Raw genomic sequence first — 18,481 nt, 5'->3', positions numbered from 1 at the left:
GGGCCAGCGCCCTGGGACTAGCTCCTCGTGCTCCGCTCTGCGCTCCGGCAGCGCCCACGCAGCCGAGAGGAGTGGGTGATGACTTCGTGACCTCAACGTCCTCCCCAGTCCCTCGCCATGTTCCCGCGCCTGAAAGGTGCAGAAAACTCCCCCCACCGCTCTGGACCAGACTGAGCAAGGCGTTGAGGGCGGGCGCCGCCGCAGACCGGAGCTCGGGCTGGCTGGCCGCTCAGGCGCCGCAGTGTGGAGGGAGCCGACGCGCGGGCGAGGCGACCCGCTCTGGGCAACGCGGGCGCAGCTGCCCCGACGCAAGGCACGAGCTGGTCGGGGGCTCGGGCGAGCTGGGGTCGGCGTGCCGGGGCGTGCGCTCTCTCCGCAGGCGAGCGCCGGGTTCCGCGGAGGTCCCTGCGACCCCTGCCTCCCCACTGCCCGCTTCTCCGCCCGGAGACCCCGAGCCCCCAGGCTGCGGTGCGCCAGGCCAGACCCGACCAAGGGCAGAAGACCTGAGCGGCAGGGAGGCAGAACGAAAAGAGGTAGCAAGCCCCAGACAAGGGATCCTTAATTACAGATTAAAGGCAAGCAAAACCGTACACCACATTTTCCATGTGTCAGCTGACGGCCGCGACAAAAGAAAACAGAACGCTGGGGGGTTGCGGGGAGGCCCCTTATCTGCCCCCTACCCCTTGACAATGTGTGCAAATGTAAAATGCATTAGGTAGTGACTCTGGATAGGTGGTGCCCGGGGCCAAATCGCAGCTGCAGGCTCCACCGTGTAGGAGGACAGTTTGCTGATGCACCCAGAGATCTGGGGAACCTCTTACAAAAAAGGGACTACAAATAATCCGATTGAGCACATTTTGCTTCTTTACATTTTGCTTCTTTAAAACTTCATTACTCATACATTTTAAGTTAAAAATTTTTGTGCTTAAAGTGTTGCAATTATCTTCAGTAAAATTCTAATACACACGCACACATACACACAATTTTGTTTTGCAATTTTGTAGATTCTGTTTTATTGGCCTGGTATCACAGCCTTAAAAATTCAAGGGGAAAAGCCAAACCGATTGAAAGCCAGGGAACACAGCGGCAAGCACCACAGAGCACAAGTTCCCCTCCATGACTCTGAGGCTCAAATGGAAAAAGGAGAGATGTCTGCTTTGATTTCTTTCCTTTTAATTAATCATGATCACAAAGCAATCTCCACCCTGTCCCTGGGATTTAAGATACTGGTTAAACTTCACCGTGTCCCGAATTCTCCATAGAAGGTGGAGGAGTGTTCAGAATCTAAAGTCCACCCGCGGACCATTAAAAACCTTTAGGTCTGTGCCCTCATTTTTAATACTCAAATTAAAGGATCACCCCGAGTCGCCACGCAGTACACTCTTCTCTATTTTCTCCCTCTTGTTGCTGGGCCAGTTTTGGAAATTAGAAGGGGTTGTCTCTTTGTTAGCAATCTGTTTACTTTCTTCTGATACAATGAAGCATCAGGTTCAAGGTGACAAGGCTTCTTGGTTTAGTCATTTTTACCCATCTTCCTCTTTGTAGATGATGTTTTTTTTCATTTTCAATTATATTTTTTTCATCATTGCCATCTCCCGAACAGCATTTTAAAAATAAAATTTCCAAGTCCTTTTTTTATGTGGTTCCAGTCAAATGATTTACCCACACCCCAAATAATTTTACATCCAATATTAATAGCTGCCTATCAGTAATTCTTAAAGATCTTCTGATCCATACTTAACAATTTAAATGATGGCTAACATTATTGACAGGCAAATGCCTGAACCAATAGTTTGTGGACTAGTTGCCAGCCAGATGACAGCCAGGTACACTCAGGGATAAGAACATAATTAGTTTCTGCCCTAGTCTCTTCAACTGTAGAAGGCAGACAGCACTCTTTCTCACCTTCCAGGGAAGCAGATTAGCAGATTAACAAAATGATGTAAATCACACAAGGTTTAAATCCCCCTTCCCCTTCTAATACCTATTTAGGAAAACTTTAAAATTTTTCCTTTTGGCATCTAGTCTTTCTGTGGTTTAGCCACATGCTCTCCCCTTTTTGGCTTTATCCTTCTGTAAAGTAAGTAAGGTGAAAGAGTATGTTAGGAGTTTTTCTTTTTCTTATAGCTTTCCTGTGTTTGAGTGGATCATCCTGTTGCCGTCGTTTTAGTCCAGTTGTTGTTAGTTCATGTTCTTACCACCCACCAAAGAATGGCACAGGATTAAGTTTATATTAACAAATGATGTTCATGAGTAGGTTTTTAAATGCCAGAGTTATGATTTATTTTTTTAAATGGGTGGAGAAAGGGAAGCGGCAATAAAACTAGCTCCCAAGTCATTCAAAATCCTTGGTTTCACACATCTATGTGGGCTTTTCTTTGTTTTGGTCTTTAAGTTTTTTGGACATACCTCTTATTTCCCTGTAAGTCCTATTATCATGGACCAAATGCCTTTTTTTGACTATCTTTGTCCATAGCTTGAAACCCTGTTTATTACGGTTAAATTTATAGGAAGTATTATATGGTCCTCTTTTCTACTTCCTAAGAGTTTATAATTGTCCCTGTTTATCTCCCCACCCATTAAGAATTCTGTAATAAATCCCTGCACCAAATAAATTAAAATCTGCAACTTCAGACACCCGAGGAAGAGGACATTAATCCACTTAGTAAAATACTCAAGACCTCCCCCTCTCAATTTCAGCTCTTCTTAATGTAACATTCAGTAATTACAGCTGGCTCCTTATACTTCCCTCCCTCCCTTTTATTCTGAATCATATTGGCCTTGCTTAACCTTCATTTCCTTTTCTACTCCCCACATTTGTCCACATACTTTTCTTTGACCATGTTTGTCTCTTTCTCTTTCTTTCTGCTGTGTGGATTGAGGGCAACAAATGAAGCTTTCCAAGAGCTTAATACTGGCTCGTAAAATCCCATCCTACCTCCCCATTCCACTATTAACGCTTTGTACAATTTTTATGCATCCTTCAGTTGTGTAGTTACTGCTCTATATTTTTCTGATTGATCATTAAGTTATGCTGGCTTTTCAGAACTGTCTCCATAATCCTGAAGCAAAGGCTTTTTACTTGGCATGCTCTCTGCCTTTGGAATGCCTTTCCTGGCAAGGACAGACGCTTTGGTTTGACTACGATTCTTAAGTTACAATTCAAAGCTAATTTGTTCAGTTAGGTTTCTACTATGAGCAGCTCTGTTTCTCACCGTTAAGTGCTCCATGATGCTGCTTAGTTGAAGGGTGTGTTGTAAGTGCAAGATGTAATATACTCATATTGTACTTGATTATCAGTTTTCAAAAACAGCTGCATGCTTTGATATCTGTGTAAGGAAATATCGAAAGATAATATACCATTGGTATTTATTACTCTATAATTAAGGACGTGTCAGTGTTTCCCTTCCAAAAAAGCCCCTTATTTTCAGGAATTCATATCTCAGGCATAAATTTCCCTATGAATTACGGTCTAATACCATACTAGAAGTTTCTTCTTTTTAAGTTATCCCTCCCCTTCCTTTTCTTTCTGAGGAAGTAAGTCTCAGGATGTAATTTCTGGGTTATTGCTTTGGGATGAGGGGGAGCAGGCCCAGTGCTGCACAGTTCAAGGTGCTGCCACATTGCCACCCGCTCCCTCTGCTCTCCTGCCCTGTGTGGGGAGACACTGGAGGCTGCCTTTCGGATGAAGGGTCAGCTTTATACATACATGGGTGAGCAGCTTTGTCGCTGTATGATTCAAAAGGCAATAGAGAAGAGTCAGTTGTCCAGAAATATCACAAGTGCCACAGAGTCTGAACTTTTAGTACATAAATCAATTCTTCTGCATGCCTCTCCTTATAGTCATTGAGAATACAAATACTGGCCGGTGTAACATAATACACCTAGAGCAAGGTATTAGCAACTTATTAACACATTTCTTCTTACAGTGAGAGGCAGAAGGAAGAAACAGGAGAAAGAGATGAGAAGACAATTTTTTTTTCCCTCCTTGAAGAGGTGGTCTTGACTACTGCTCAACCACAGCCTACTGAAAAAGCCCTGGAAATTCTGAGTTCTAGATCTGCCTGTACCACCGAGGGACTTCTCCTCAGGCCCCAGTTTCCTACATCTCAAATACAGGAGGTTATGAAAATAAGTGCTTCTCAGGAGGGCCACGGAACTTACCTAAATGTATGAATTCAGTAGCATGTAAGACCACAGGGAGTGCTGGGGGCCCGTGACAGATGGGGTATACTCACTGAATACCTCCCTAAAGGGAGAATCAGAGCAATAATAAAAACACTTAAAATAATGGCCATACTCCGGAAGCGGTGGCTCACGCCTATAATCCTAGCACTTTGGGAGACCGAGATGGGCGGATCATGAGGTCAGGAGATCTAGACCATCCTGGCTAACACAGTGAAACCCCATCTCTACTAAAAATACAAAAAAATTAGCCGAGCATGCTGGCGGGTGGCTTAGTCCCAGCTACTCGGGAGGCTGAGGCAGCAGAATGACGTGAACCTGGGAGGCGGAGCTTGCAGTGAGCTGAGATGGCGCCACTGCACTCCAGCCTGGGAGACGGAGCGAGACTCCCTCTCAAACAAACAAAAAATTGGCCATACTACATGGTCTCTTGTGTCCCTTTTAACGGCAGAAAAGTGGGCCACAAAATAACCACCTCCACTGTCCTTTGCTGTCTCCTGCCAGCTGGAGACAGAAACAGAAAGGAACTAGAGGTCCAACTGAGTCATGCACACTGCACTTGGTGCTTCCTGAAAGGCACATAAGTGACAATGACAACATCCAATGTAGGGAAAGGCTTATACAAAAAAAACTTTTTTTCTGTAACACACTTCAGCTCCTAAATATGTCACTATATGTGCCTTAATTTTCTCATCTGTGAAATGATATTGAAGACATTAAATTTTCAGATCTAAAGAACTTCAGATTGCTTGAGAAAGGTCATACCAGTATTCCTAGGAGTCACATCTTCTCGCACCCCACCTTAGGTCTGCTATTTAAATGCAGTAACTAATAGGAAAGTAATATAACCATTTAAAATTATCTTCCAAGAATCATCAATTCCTTCTATCAGTTTATAAAAACAATTAGGATCCTCTCCTTGGGGTTGGGAGTGGATAAGGAATAACTCAGATACTGATAGATGATGGCGGGACACCTGAAGAAACTGATCCTAAATTCCAATTTAGAAAAATGGACTGCAGAGTGAGTGGGGATCCTGGTCCCTGGAGCCATTTGTGCCTCACATGCAGTGAGGGCATCCCACAGACACCAGGGAGAACTCTTCCCCTGGGATAGATCGCAATGAAAGCACAGAGACCACGATTCGCTCCTGCGTCCTGAAGAGGAAAGGGGAGAGGCAACACTACAGGGAGTGGGTAGTGTGGTTGGGAGCTCAGAGAGCTCTTGTGCTCTAACAGGCAGTTGGGAATTTTTTGAGATGAAAAAGACTGGGCTCATTTAACATCTGCCTTCATCTTCCTTTCCTTACCCTTCAGAAGGGAGTTTTAGAGCTACAGTTTTCCATCTTGTGTTTGCCACAGGCGACTGTTAGAGATGGCGATCAGCAGCCCCAAGAAACAGGAACCTGTGGCCAGTTAAGTCTGACTTTCTCCACAGCATGAGGGTTGAGGTGAAGTCCCTGGCTCCTGTTAAGCAGAGGAAAGTCTTCTCAAGCAACATTGGGAGTAGAGTAGTTTCTATCACTTTCTGAGGGAAGCGGTTTTCTGACTCAATCAATAGTTGAGGAAACTAAGAAATGTTAAGGACAGCCTGATAGTAAAACTAGTAACATGCTTCCCAAAGTATTTATATCTCCTATCAAAAGGTATATGCAATAAATACACTGAAGATGCATGAAAAGTCATAAGGAGTGGCAAGAAGCCTTTGTATATCATGACCCAGCTTAAGAAACAGACCGCTCATCATGCAACGAATGCACCTCTCCCTACTTTTATGTCCTTTTTTTCTCTACCATGGCCCCTCTGACATAACCATTATTGTAAGTTTAGTTAATGCCCAGGTTTTCTGTAATACTGTTCTTTAATCACACGTCTGTATCTTTGAGCAGCATGTAGAATTGCTCGCATGTTTTTCAAACTTCCCCAGTTACATTTTAATGAATAGCTTTGAAGAGAGGGCATAGGATAGGAGCATTAGTTGTCTGTATTGCAATTCAAATTTTAAAATTAAACATGTTCAAGTCACTGGTTTATAATATACTCTCTTCATTGTTAAACATAAGATCCAATATTAAATAGTCCCAAATTTTCCACTGAAAAAGAAAGGCAGTTGGGTCAATAGTCAATAGAAGATAAGACCCACAAGTGTATGTCAGCATTAAAAGATAGCATGGACTATCAGTTGAAAACTGATTGTATCATCCACAGAAAGTATCTTGAGACTTAAGTGAAATTTCTTTTGTGGCTCATAATATTTCTGGGTAGCAGATGCTTTCTCAAAAACAGATTTTACTTTTAAAAATATCAAATATAATTAACACCTTCAACATAAAATGAAATCTTTGCTTCCAGATGCATTTCAAGGTGTTGGAATTAATCTATGCAGCCCTCTATGGCTAAGAGTTTCCATTGACTTGTGGATTCTGCTGCCATACTGATGTCTGAAGGACTGAGAACAGGAGCAGGGCATTTAAACTTAACTGTATTTGAAGGATGCTTATTAAACCAGGAGCATTTTTAAAAAGGTATTTGCATCTATTTCTGATCAACACAGTATAAACGAGAAGGTTAAGAACCAGGTGCCCTGGTATTTGTTATAGAAACACCTTGTCAGAAACACAGATTAAGTTTACGGCAAGCTGTATTTCAAGACACTGTGTCAAAGTCTTGACAATGGATGGACTTTTAAAGATATTTAAAATTAAAATTGGTTTTATTTTAAAAAACAATCGAGTGTCAAAAAAAAAAAAAAAAGAACAGATTAAGTTTTCCATAAAACATACTCAAAACAATAAATGATGGGGGTGGTTGATAAGGGAAACCGAATTAATGAGTTAACTTGTAGTACCAATTATCTGCTGAGATTTCAGCAAAATACTGATTAACTTATTTAATAACACTCCATTCCACTAGGTCATGGGTGTTGAGAACCATGTGTGAGCGCACACATACACTCCTACATCTTTTTAAATGTTAAGAATTACACATTTACAAAACTTTTTATTGCTTTTGTGAACTAATAGCAACTCTGACATTACAGTCTTTATAAGTTTTGTTTTTTTAAACTCCAAATCTCAGCATCACGCAAATAAGTGACACATTTAATGTAAGTTTTTTTTTATTTTTTAAATTAATTAATGAATTTTTTAGATGGAGCCCAGGCTGGAGTTCAGTGGCACAATCTCAGCTCACTGCAAGCTCTGCCTCCCAGGCTCATGCCATTCTCCTGCCTCAGCCTCCCAAGTAGCTGGGACTACAGGTGTCCGCCACCAAGCCCGGCTAATTTTTTGTATTTTTAGTAGAGATGGGGTTTTACCATGTTAGTTAAGATGGTCTCAATTTCCTGACCTCATGATCCACCCGTCTTGGCCTCCAAAAGTGCTGGGATTATAGGCGTGAGCCACCGCACCCAGCCTAATGTAAGTTTTTATCCTGGAAGGAATGTTGGCCACAGCTAATGGCAAAATTTTATTTGCATTTATGAGTGTAGAAAAAATGCCCACATACAGGTAACTTTCAATATTATATTTGCCTAAATCAGGAAAATACATAAATGTTTCAGATGTACTCTCTGAAAACTGTTTAATGCTTTTTTTTTTTTTTTTTTTCCTATCAATTAGTGAGAAAACATATATGGGTACTAGTTGTGTGTAGAATATCTTAGCCACTATAAAGTGTAAGCCCATTTATTTTCAGGATAGAAAAACACAGTAAACGAAGCACGATTTCCTGACTGTGGGAAAATATTATTTTGAGAAGATGTCGTATGTGACACAGCACCTGACAGAAGCCAACTGACTCATCTGGTTTATCTCTGTAGGTGGCATAAAGTATAACCTTGCCCATGAGAAGTGGCAAAGAATTTATTATTAATATTTATATCTTCAGTTTTGCTCTCCAAAGGAGCACACCTGCTAGATTCTGAGTTCCATAGCCTTAGACTGGAAGGAACTTCCAAAATAGTTCTTGAGCTCTTTGTTTTCTGGGTGAGGAAGTAATTTGTTCACTGGCTTCCCTGTAAGAGTCTAGAAACCAGTGCTACGGTGGCCCACCACACACTGTGGGTCTCATAAATGTTGGAGAGAGTTGTCTGTTCAGATGGAGCTTGTTGTTTCTGCTTCTTACTCTTCCTGCTTTTAAATTCCCAGGCCTCATAGACTCCGAAATCCTGCTTTCTTTGATCTGTAATACTGCCTCTCTCCCAAGGGCTTTGTCTGGCTCCCTAACCTTGATCTGTTTCGTGCTTTCGATTTTGCTACCTGTCAAATGGGCCCTACTGGCCTTCTGAATCATTGCTTTCTCCATCTTAGATGCCTGCTAGGCCACTCGATCCTTCCAGAAGCTAGAGAGCCTGGCTTGCCCCTTGTCGCGCCACCTTTCCCTGGCTGTGCCTCACTCTGTGGTGTATAGAAGTTACTCATTTCAAAAGCTGGGAAAGTTACAATTTACCTGTCAGTAAACAGAAGATGGTTTATCAACAGACTTTACCTTAATGACTACAAATGTTTACCTCCTGCTTTCCAGAATGGAAAGAAAATCTTGGAAATGTCATAATATCTTACAAACATTTGCAAAACAGATCCTTGTTCATCCGGAAAGGAAACAATTGTATTCGTTGTCTCTGTCACAAGGAAAACGTTCCGTGAGAAACATATAGGTAGATGTATACATCTATACATAAATGAATATGCTAATTAAAAATTGCAGTGGGTACTTTATTAAAAATTTATTTTACCATCTAGCTATTCAAAACATCTTTACATCAACAAACACAGCAGTTTGACTATTGGAATCATAAGCGATTTATCTTGAAAAGGTTATATTTGTAGGTGGATGCAAGTATTTTGGAGCAATATTTCTATCAAAATTACTGGTTTTGTTAGGAGTATTTTGATTTCTCTATTTTTACACTGGGAAAAAAAATTAAAACAAGTATGTCAGTGTTCATTTTATGGGCTAGATGGTTTCACTGTGTTTGTCATGTTTGTCCGAAATACAGCTGTTTATCTTGCAACTTTCTTTAAGATTAATTAAATGCAAATGTAACTCTGTGAATCATGGGAATACCTGCCAGACCTCTTATTAATACCTTCACTTAAAAACCCCTGTGCCTGAGAGTCATTAATTTGCTAAAAGAAAAGTGCTAAAGCAGCCCTTTGCCCACAAACAATTCTGCGATGGCTGCCCAATTAGTCCCGAAGCATTCTGATCCTCCTTTCAGGCCTCGTGGCCCTTTGAGGACACAAGAAGGCTCCGATGATAACCTGGCAACCTAGGTAGAAACCCAGCCAAGTGTAAGCGTTTGAAGCTGCAGTTTGGCTGCCATCGTGTCGGCGAAAAGAAAGAATTCAGGCACCATGTCATCCAGTACAAAGGATAAAAACGGATTCAACCGGAAATTCAATGTGGCACCACATATGGGATACATGAGTGCGGTTATACAACAGGCCACATATTTTTTTTGAACAGTCTCCTACATGTGATGCCGAGGACATGTGTAACCATCATAACGTCTCTAGGAATCTGTATTTAATTTGAGTTGGGGTGGTGGCAGGGATTGGAGATCTGAAGCCGCCACAGGTTTGTGGCAGATGGCTCTGTGTCAGCTATGACAAGCAGCCAGGCTCAGCTTCCTCTGCAGATTTTCTTTTCTCTCTGATCAGGTAAATATGGGCACACTCTGGAAAGTTCTTCAGATTCTGCCTTAGGCTGCAAGTTTGTGACTTAGCCCCATCTGTCACAAATCTTCCCTAGGTTCTGTTGTAAGCAGAGACCTGAATTTACCATGTAGGGCTGCCCAAGAAAACGGAGCGATTTCACCCTGCAACGAGGAGGAGGGAGAGAAGAGAAAGAAGTGAAGAGCATTAATGACTAAAAGATGAAAGTATGCTGAAAATTTATATTGCAAATTTGCATCACTTACGTCAATTACATTTCAAAAAGCCACCAAGTAAATGGTTCTTGAGTTTCATCACCTCAGGAAATCTCAGTTTCTGATTGGTTTAAGGTGTTGTTGTATTTCCAACCAGAGAAGAAGGCTACTGTTTTTTGCAAATGGGTATATTCTGCTGCACACATATTTCTTGGTTTATGTTATGAATGACAGCCATTGGAAGTTCATCATCCAATTTTTATATAAACACAAGACACATAACACTGTACATACAAGTTTTTGCTGTGAATTTTACTTTTAATTGATGAAGGCAACGAAAAATGCCATTAATATTATGTGAAATTTAAAAAGTGCTTCATATTTATAACAGGTTTATATTCATTATTTCATAATAGCAGTACCTCAGGGGTAAATTGATATTTAAAAAATATATTCTTCCAGGTTTACAGATGAATCACATAGGAGCCAAAAAAATCACCTAGAATCAGGTTGCAAATGAGTAGCAGAGAAGGACAAAACCTCTTGACTGATCTTAATCAGCCAAAGCATATCTGTGATGCTAAAAGGCTTTTTCCTTTTATTTTATTTAGACAAATCAAAGGAAAGCCAGACCAAATAAAATTGAGGCAGGAGGTGAAGAAGGAAGGAAGGGAGAGAGGGAAGAAGAAAGGGAAGGGAGGGAAAGGCAGAGGAGGGAGAGAGAGAAAGAGTGAGAGACTGAGACTGAGAATTTGCCTTAATTGTGCTGGTGCAGTTGAGAGCTTCTAGAAGTTCTTAGAACATCATAAACATTTAAGTGTTCATGTTTAAGGAAAAAGTAAGGACTCCGGAGCAGTATTAAAACTAGTGAGCAACACCTTATTCAAATCTAGAGTTTAAGCTCAAATTAAAATGGGACTATAGAGTGACCAGTTTCTTGAAGGAAACAAAGTAGCTTGGCTGTGGTTCAGGTACATATAGCTTGACATAATCAAGGTAACTACAAATGGCTTTTCTGGGCAATGAGTGTGAATTGTAAGCTTAATTATTGTTTTGAATTAGTTTCCGGCAGAACTCTAAAAATTCTTCTCTCTTCCAAACAATAGGAGATTATAAAAGTTTTGTCAATATTGAGGAACTTGAAGAGGAAAACAAAAAAATCAGGAGCTATCACCTGAAAAATCTTAAACTACAAGTCACTCTCAAAAAGCAAGAATGGCATCTCTCTCTCTTTTTAAACCAGAGAATACCATTCAATTTATAAATAAAAGTAAATGAAAAATAGGATTGGAATGAAAATCTCTTGCGTCAGTCTGGATGATACCTACCTTACACAACTGCCCTATTTGTACTCGTATATTCATTTCAATACTGGTAATGAGGGAATAGCTATAAAATGTCTTTCAACAGCATTTAAAAATATAATGATCAGGGTTCTCTAAAAGTATGAAATACTAATTTCAAATAATTGTTGAGAATTTTCCATAAGTAAATTCACATAGTATAATAAAAGTGAGGCCAAAAAAATACAACTTCACAGTATTACACTTGCTTGGGTTAGAAAGGAAGAACTATGGTTAGTTTAAGGGGTCAATCCTTAGCTGATTCTTTTCTGATTATTTCTAGAAATTTGTGTTCAAGTTAGGCGTAGGAGTCATCGAAGAGCTCCCTATTTTATCTCTGTGAGAAGTATGTGTCCAGTGCATCTGCCTGATGTGAAAAAGTACATGTCTCGACAATACAAGTTTACAGTCAATGACTCAACTGTAGACATCAACTTTGTCAGAAGTGGTTTTATATTTTCTTAAATTAAGAAAAATGGTTTTAGGTTTTTTAAATTATTAAGAAACATTTAATTTTTGCATGTATTGGATTTCTCTAACGATCCTAAGGCGTGTGTGTGTGTGTGTGTGTGTGTGTGTAAGAGAGAAAGAGACTGAGTACACACGTACATGCAAATGAGGAATTTAAACATTTCAGGTCTGAAATTATTTCAGGTAGGAAGTCATGGACACAAGTGTTCTGTGATAGAAGGAGTCACTTTAAGAAAAAAAGTAAATTCTGTTTCTGCTTTTCACTTACTAGCATTCTGTTTCAAATCCTGCTTCAAGTTATACCCCAAACTCTCACTCATATTGAAAGTATAATGTCTGATGTGAGAAGAAAGCCAAGTGTTAGTAGCCTTATTCTAGTCATTAAATTTCTAAGTGTGAATCCATATGAAAAATCCTATCCTAAAGTGAACTCTATATGATAAGAAGTTGAAATGATTTTAAAATGTAAACTTTTAACAACAAAAAAAGAGTAAGGTGTAAAAATGTAAAAGGAACAAATTAAAGAATTCAGTGACATTCTATCCTTTTAGATCTTAGAAGCATATGTTTTATAAAAGCAAAACAGCACTGTCCAATGAAATAAATCTAAAAATAACTCCCAACATTCTTTTCACAGTACACACAAAAGATCCTTTCCGATTGCATAAGAAAAGTAGGTAAAAGCTAAAATGCTAATTCTCTAGTATTTAGTAAAAGCAAATGTTACCTATTTATAAAAGCAAATGTGTCTATTTATGAAACACAAGATAAAAAATTACAATAACTTGTATCATTATTATAAAGGTTTAGAAGGCATTTTTTCTTCTCTGTTTTGGCTTTAAATCCTATAACAACACACAAACTAAATCTGTGGTCCTTCCTGTGCTTTTAACTCTATACCTTGCAACATGCCAGTTTTTCCTAATAATTGTATCATAAAGCTCCTGAGTACTTAAAATTTTAGATGAATTTATTAATTTTTGAAATTAATTTTTAGACAATATCACTAAGCACTATGGATGAAGGCAAATGTGAAAATATGTTATAGATTTATAAGAAAAAGATCCATGGTAGCCTATGCTTAAAAATAAATTATATAAATAAGTTCTTATAAATGCTTTTGCATGAATTACTAATTTATAAAACTTTGAGATGCAGGTTTGTATAGTGTACAAACTAAAATACATTTAAGTACTAACATGTACTCAATGAAACAGCATTTAAGATATAGGTTATCATTTAAGCTGTGTGAGGAACAATTTGGTATATTAACAACATACCACTAAGCTGCCATTCTTTTTTTCAGAAGTTGTTTGTAAAATAAATAATTATAGCTCTGTTATGGCAGTAGCTGAATGAAAATATTTCAAGTGGACATCTGCTTTCTTTTCTTACTAAAGGCAACTTGTTGCTGTGACTTTTGAAATAGTTAAAAATTTGCAGATGTTTAAAATTTGCAGATGCAGAATAACAGGGTTAAGCAATGTTACAAATTGATACATTTTGATGGTGGAAACACATTTATAAATACTTCACCAAAAATTCATCCAAAGAGGGAAAAAATCAATAATCTGACAGAGAACTTACTGAAAATTGCTTTGTGTCATATATAGAAAATAAGTTCATTTGTATTAATACTTATATTTCCTCAATTTCCATTATCTGCATATTTTGACAGTCTTATCACATGCGAAACTATTTGACTGATATTTCATACAAACAAAACTGCTACTGAACTTTAAAAATTAGAAAATATTGAGGTAAATCTTGGACAACCGTTTTCTCTGTGGAGCTTCCCATGTATACAATACAATAGTATTGACTCAAGGAGTAATACTGAAGCTGGAACTGTTCAGTCAGCATTTTAAACTATTATGAGCTACCTTCTGAACCATTGCCAAGTTAATAGACAATGAAAGATAATGAGCTTGAAATTGGGTGTTAAATTGCATTTTTGGTTCTCTCTCTTTTTCTTGAAGTTTAACTGTTTCCTGTAGAAACAAAGTCATGTTTTGATGTATCACTATGTAAATATGTATTTTAGGCTATGAACAGGGAAAGGAGAAAAAAAAAAGCAGAGAACTGTATTTCATGTAGAAGGTTATATATTAACATAGGAAAATTAAAATATGTTAGATTATAAAACTGCTAGATTGTAAACTATACTGGATTTATGTAAAATGAAGATGCTACATTCGAAGAATATAAAAAGGTATATTACTCATGGCCTAGAGCCACCTTCAAAACTCATAAAGCAGATTTATCCTAGTTCAATTACTTAGACTTTTAGTAGGGCCTCTTTGTGTTGTTATTTCAACAATGTAAAATTCTTGATTCAAATAAAGAAAAAAAGAAGATAACGAACGAGGGTAGTGAATGATGATGCTGTTTACACTATTTTCCCTTTGCCATTCAGAGATGAGACTGACATACTTATTCTAAAGAAACTGAGGATTTTTTATGTCATTTTTATTGAATTGGACACAAGAAATATTCAATTCTTAAAAATCACCTTTCAAGTAGTTCAAAAATGAACACCAAACTTCACTAATGCCATTTACCTGAATTTTTGAGGACTAAGGATTTCATTATGATGGGAAGAAAGGCTTATCCTCATTAGTATAATTGTAGAATCTTTCCTTTACTTCCTTTTAAACTAATGAGTTACATTAATCCAGGTTCATTTTTATAAGCCTCTAGGGGCTAAATATAAAGGACAGTCATCTTAGAAAACAATAAATTTTAAAAAAAGCATGTACCGTGCATTAAGTGCATGTATTTCATAAGACCTAGGTTAATACAACTGGCATCCAGTTTAATTAATCCTTGTTAGTGTAACAACTAATATCCCTCCCTAGCATGTTTCCTTTAAACATTAGTATGTTAATTAAATGTTTTTTTTTAAGATTTTTCTTTGTACTTCAATATGGCATTTATACCATGTAAATCTCTTCTCAATAACTACCTTATAGAGATGTTTTCTTACAATATCTGGTCTCTTGCAGAAATTCTGGAGCCTTTTTGAAAGCTGTTCAGGTGTAGAATACAGATATTCAGCTGCAGGAAAAACAGATACATTTTTAATGAAACAAAAACCTCAAAGCACACACTCGATATTAGTCACTTTACTAATTAAAAATGCATATTGCTCTGTGCTGCCTCGTGTTTTACATTATTTAAGCATGATTTTATAAGGTTACCTCAGCTCACAAGGATGTTTAATGCTAAATAAGACTGTGTAGTTGTGCTGTTTAGACATCTCCTTTGGGTGATTAAAATACATTATTCTAATGTAACACAATGCATATGTGATATATTTAGTGATGAGAATTTTTTCAAAGAACTGGTACTATGGCCGTATGTACCCGTACAACAGTTGCATATTATTAACTAGTCAATTGTTTAAATAATTTGGTGTGACTTTCAGTCCCTGATTTTTCTCTGTGTGTATCATTAAAAAAAATCTGTAAGCAATTGCAGCAACACTGACCTGCTTATAAAAATCCATCATTATGGGATGTGTATGCTAACAATGAAGAATGTTATTTGAAAACTTGCTTTTTTGTTATCTTAAAAGAACAGATGGTAAATATAAGCTTACTCTAATGTATTAAAACACATAAAATTTTCCTTAACACTAACATGTTGACTTGCCAAATAAACAATTGCTCCTGCCTAAGTTTATTTTCAAACTTTCTAATTTAGCATTAAATCTCAATCAAGATGAATGCACATTAAAGCAGCTACCTGGAAATATTTCGGGATAAACCAAATCTTTAGGGCAAAGTGGGTAACACCCACAGTACACAGCTTCCAACCTAGAAAAATTTGAGAAAGAGGATAAGAATATATGAAAAAGACAGTACCATCATACCCAGAAAGTGGTTTTGTTTGCCTAAAGTTAACAGAATGAGCCCAGAGTTAACTGGGACAAAAAACATGGTCGGCAGTATAATTCTAAAAGCCAAAGTTGCTCTTTTAAAAGATTTTATTGATCATATATGAATTTCATAGAACAGCACCAACAGCATATGTTTTGTTCACTGAATTAATCAAAGCGCAGCTCTGCATTTTTTTTTTGTTTTTAAAATACTGTTTAACACATTTTATAATCAGCAGATAAACACATGTAACAACATGGTAAAGTATGGACAGCTTTTCTTAATAATGCTGCAAAGGCTCAGAATGTTCATTTTTCAAAAATGTTTAAATAAAATAGCAAATACTTAACTTTAGCACTGTCGCCGTAGAAAAGATTGAGGCACTTTTAAAAGCATCAGAAAAAAATTTACAATCTGTTGTAATGGGGCATTTTCATTTTAAGCTCATGCTTCAAAACAATTTGTTATTATGCAGAATGTAAAACTCTTCCCCCTTTTGTTGAAAAACTCTCATGAAGACTACTTTAATGAACATTTTGCTTTCTTGACTAAAAATGCAGCTCACTTTCCATTTTATCAGCAAAGAATGCTTGTATTATTAAACAAACAAACATGGAAGTTTCACTTTGTGAAAGGATTTCCCCATGGACCCACCTATGGGAAGTTTTTCTTCACATCACAGTAGAACGGTTAAGCAGAAGGAAGGTATTGCATCTTCCTTCTGTGTTAGCCCTGCATAATAGCTATTGATCTGACATATAATCAACTTTAAAGATACCACTGTCATTTCTGTTGGCTAGAAATTATGCAGTGAAATTCAAAACACCCTTTAAAACATGTTTATTTTATGAGAAACTTTGAATTGCATCCAAAATGTTGACCAAAGGGGAAATTTATTTTGAACTGCAGATTTTTTCAACCCAAAGTACTCTGAAGTCATGTTAGTGTTTACCTTGTTTATTTACAGTGACCAAGTAAATGAAACTTAAGCTGTTTTTAAGTGAGTGATGTTTTCCCTATTTTCCTATGTTAACTGAAATTAAATATAAAGTATTTACTTTGAGCTGCAAATTTTGGAAAAATACTTAGTTCAAAGTTTTGCTTGAGAACTGATAGAAGTTACAAAATAATCTAGTGGGAAGGCACAGGTTCCGGTTACCAATTATTAATATCAGAATGCAAACTAATATCTATTTTTTTTGTGATACACACATAGGGTACACATAGAAATTCTTATAAGCACAGCTATAAACTACACTGTGACTGTATTATAAAACACTTAAAAAAGTTTTGAGTTTATAAACCAGTGATATTGTTTATGGACCAAAAGAAAATAGGCACTTTATCTGAAGACATTATTTTTAAATGCTGTGCCAATCGAAAAGCAAATACATATGAACATTCTCTCATAATTACATAAAATCAAGAGTGAAGTCATAGGCATTTCAGAGAGTGCACATGTTATCTGCTTTTTAATAATGGATTTGAATTAGAGTATTCTGTTCCCCGAAAGAAAACTGCAGGCCAAGTTACATTTTGAGTCATCATATGAATATGTACCATGCCGTTTCCAAAAAACCTCTGCTAATTAAAATACAGTAAGATAGAAATGGCATTATTTGATTTAGGAAGAAAAAATTTACAAATTTTGGATTTCAACTTCTATTTGTAAATTATGTTAGTCATGGTTATATTTCTAATTCATCAAGAAAAAACCACCATCTCTTTTGGTTCTATTTTTGACTTGTTATGATATACATTACTCAGATGAGGACTATGTTTTAAAATATCTTAAATAGGCCATAGTATTTTAAAACCAATTTATAAAATTCATTTTCATAAGTTTCTCATTTTATTTTTTTTAAAATTATCTCATGACAACAATACAATTACTCATCACTTCAATTCTTAGGCACTACCAGTTAAATAATAGAGTTCCAATTGATCTATTGTTAAAATGACTAGTAAATGACCTTTTTATTCCAATTAACAAATCATCTGCCAAATCTATGAATCTTAATATTCAGATCTATTCACTTCAATTCATACAATTTATCTGCAAATAGTTGTTGGGCTTTTGATTCTAAATATAATTAGCTGATAATTTTGCTTGGCTGAATTACTTTTCTGGAGGGCCTGCAAAGGCTCTCAGTCGCATTATCTAGCAATAATGAATCTGATAGGTGAAATTTTTTACTGTAATGAGGATGAGACACAGTTGTGACACCTGAGTCTACTAATAACAGAAGACTGCTAATTATCGACAGCACTTTTTTGTGTGATGCAAGGAGAAAAAAAATCCCTCATTATTAAAAAATAAAAAGTTACAATTATAAGTGACACTGGAGGAGAGTAAATAAAATGGAGTGATTAAAACATTGCTGCTTTAAGGGTGTTTTTAATTAAGTGGAAATGCTAATGTTGTCATACTTAGCAGATGGGATTAAAATTAGTTATTGTAAGTAACTCATATTTTATGTTATGGTTTCCACAGCATGTCTACAAGATCTAAGAAAGTGATACATTCCATAAGACATTTTAAAAATGAAATTCTCATACTCTTTACAACTCATAATAATGAACATCATGAATAAACTATTGAAAAAAATCCTGCCAAGGATTTTACCATAGTGACTTAACTAGCAAGGAATGTAACCATAATGTACTGGACTGTTAGAATCTCACTGATGGTATGCCTTTTGCTTTGCTGATTGTTGCATTCCCTATTTC

General features: G+C 37.1%; 1 protein-coding gene across 6 annotated transcripts in view; it reads right to left on the bottom strand.

Moving 5' to 3' along the window:
- Nucleotides 1-7,793: 7,793 nt before the first annotated feature.
- GTDC1 (glycosyltransferase like domain containing 1) overlaps nucleotides 7,794-18,481 on the bottom strand; it is a 388,102-nt gene continuing 377,414 nt past the window's right edge. For 5 of the 6 annotated variants that reach the window (XM_030916918.1, XM_030916919.1, XM_010353831.2 and 2 more), the window contains 3 exons: nucleotides 15,618-15,688; nucleotides 14,836-14,927; nucleotides 7,794-10,005 (listed from right to left, as the gene is read on the bottom strand). In XM_030916918.1, the coding sequence (XP_030772778.1) occupies nucleotides 9,922-10,005; nucleotides 14,836-14,927; nucleotides 15,618-15,688 (247 nt within the window). In that variant the 3' untranslated portion in view covers nucleotides 7,794-9,921. The remainder of the gene's footprint in view (nucleotides 10,006-14,835; nucleotides 14,928-15,617; nucleotides 15,689-18,481) is intronic. The other variant, XM_030916923.1, reaches the window with a different exon arrangement.

Source organism: Rhinopithecus roxellana, chromosome 14, assembly GCF_007565055.1.
Source record: "Rhinopithecus roxellana isolate Shanxi Qingling chromosome 14, ASM756505v1, whole genome shotgun sequence".
Lineage (NCBI taxonomy): Eukaryota > Metazoa > Chordata > Mammalia > Primates > Cercopithecidae > Rhinopithecus > Rhinopithecus roxellana.
This window is presented reverse-complemented; position numbering and strand designations above follow the sequence as displayed.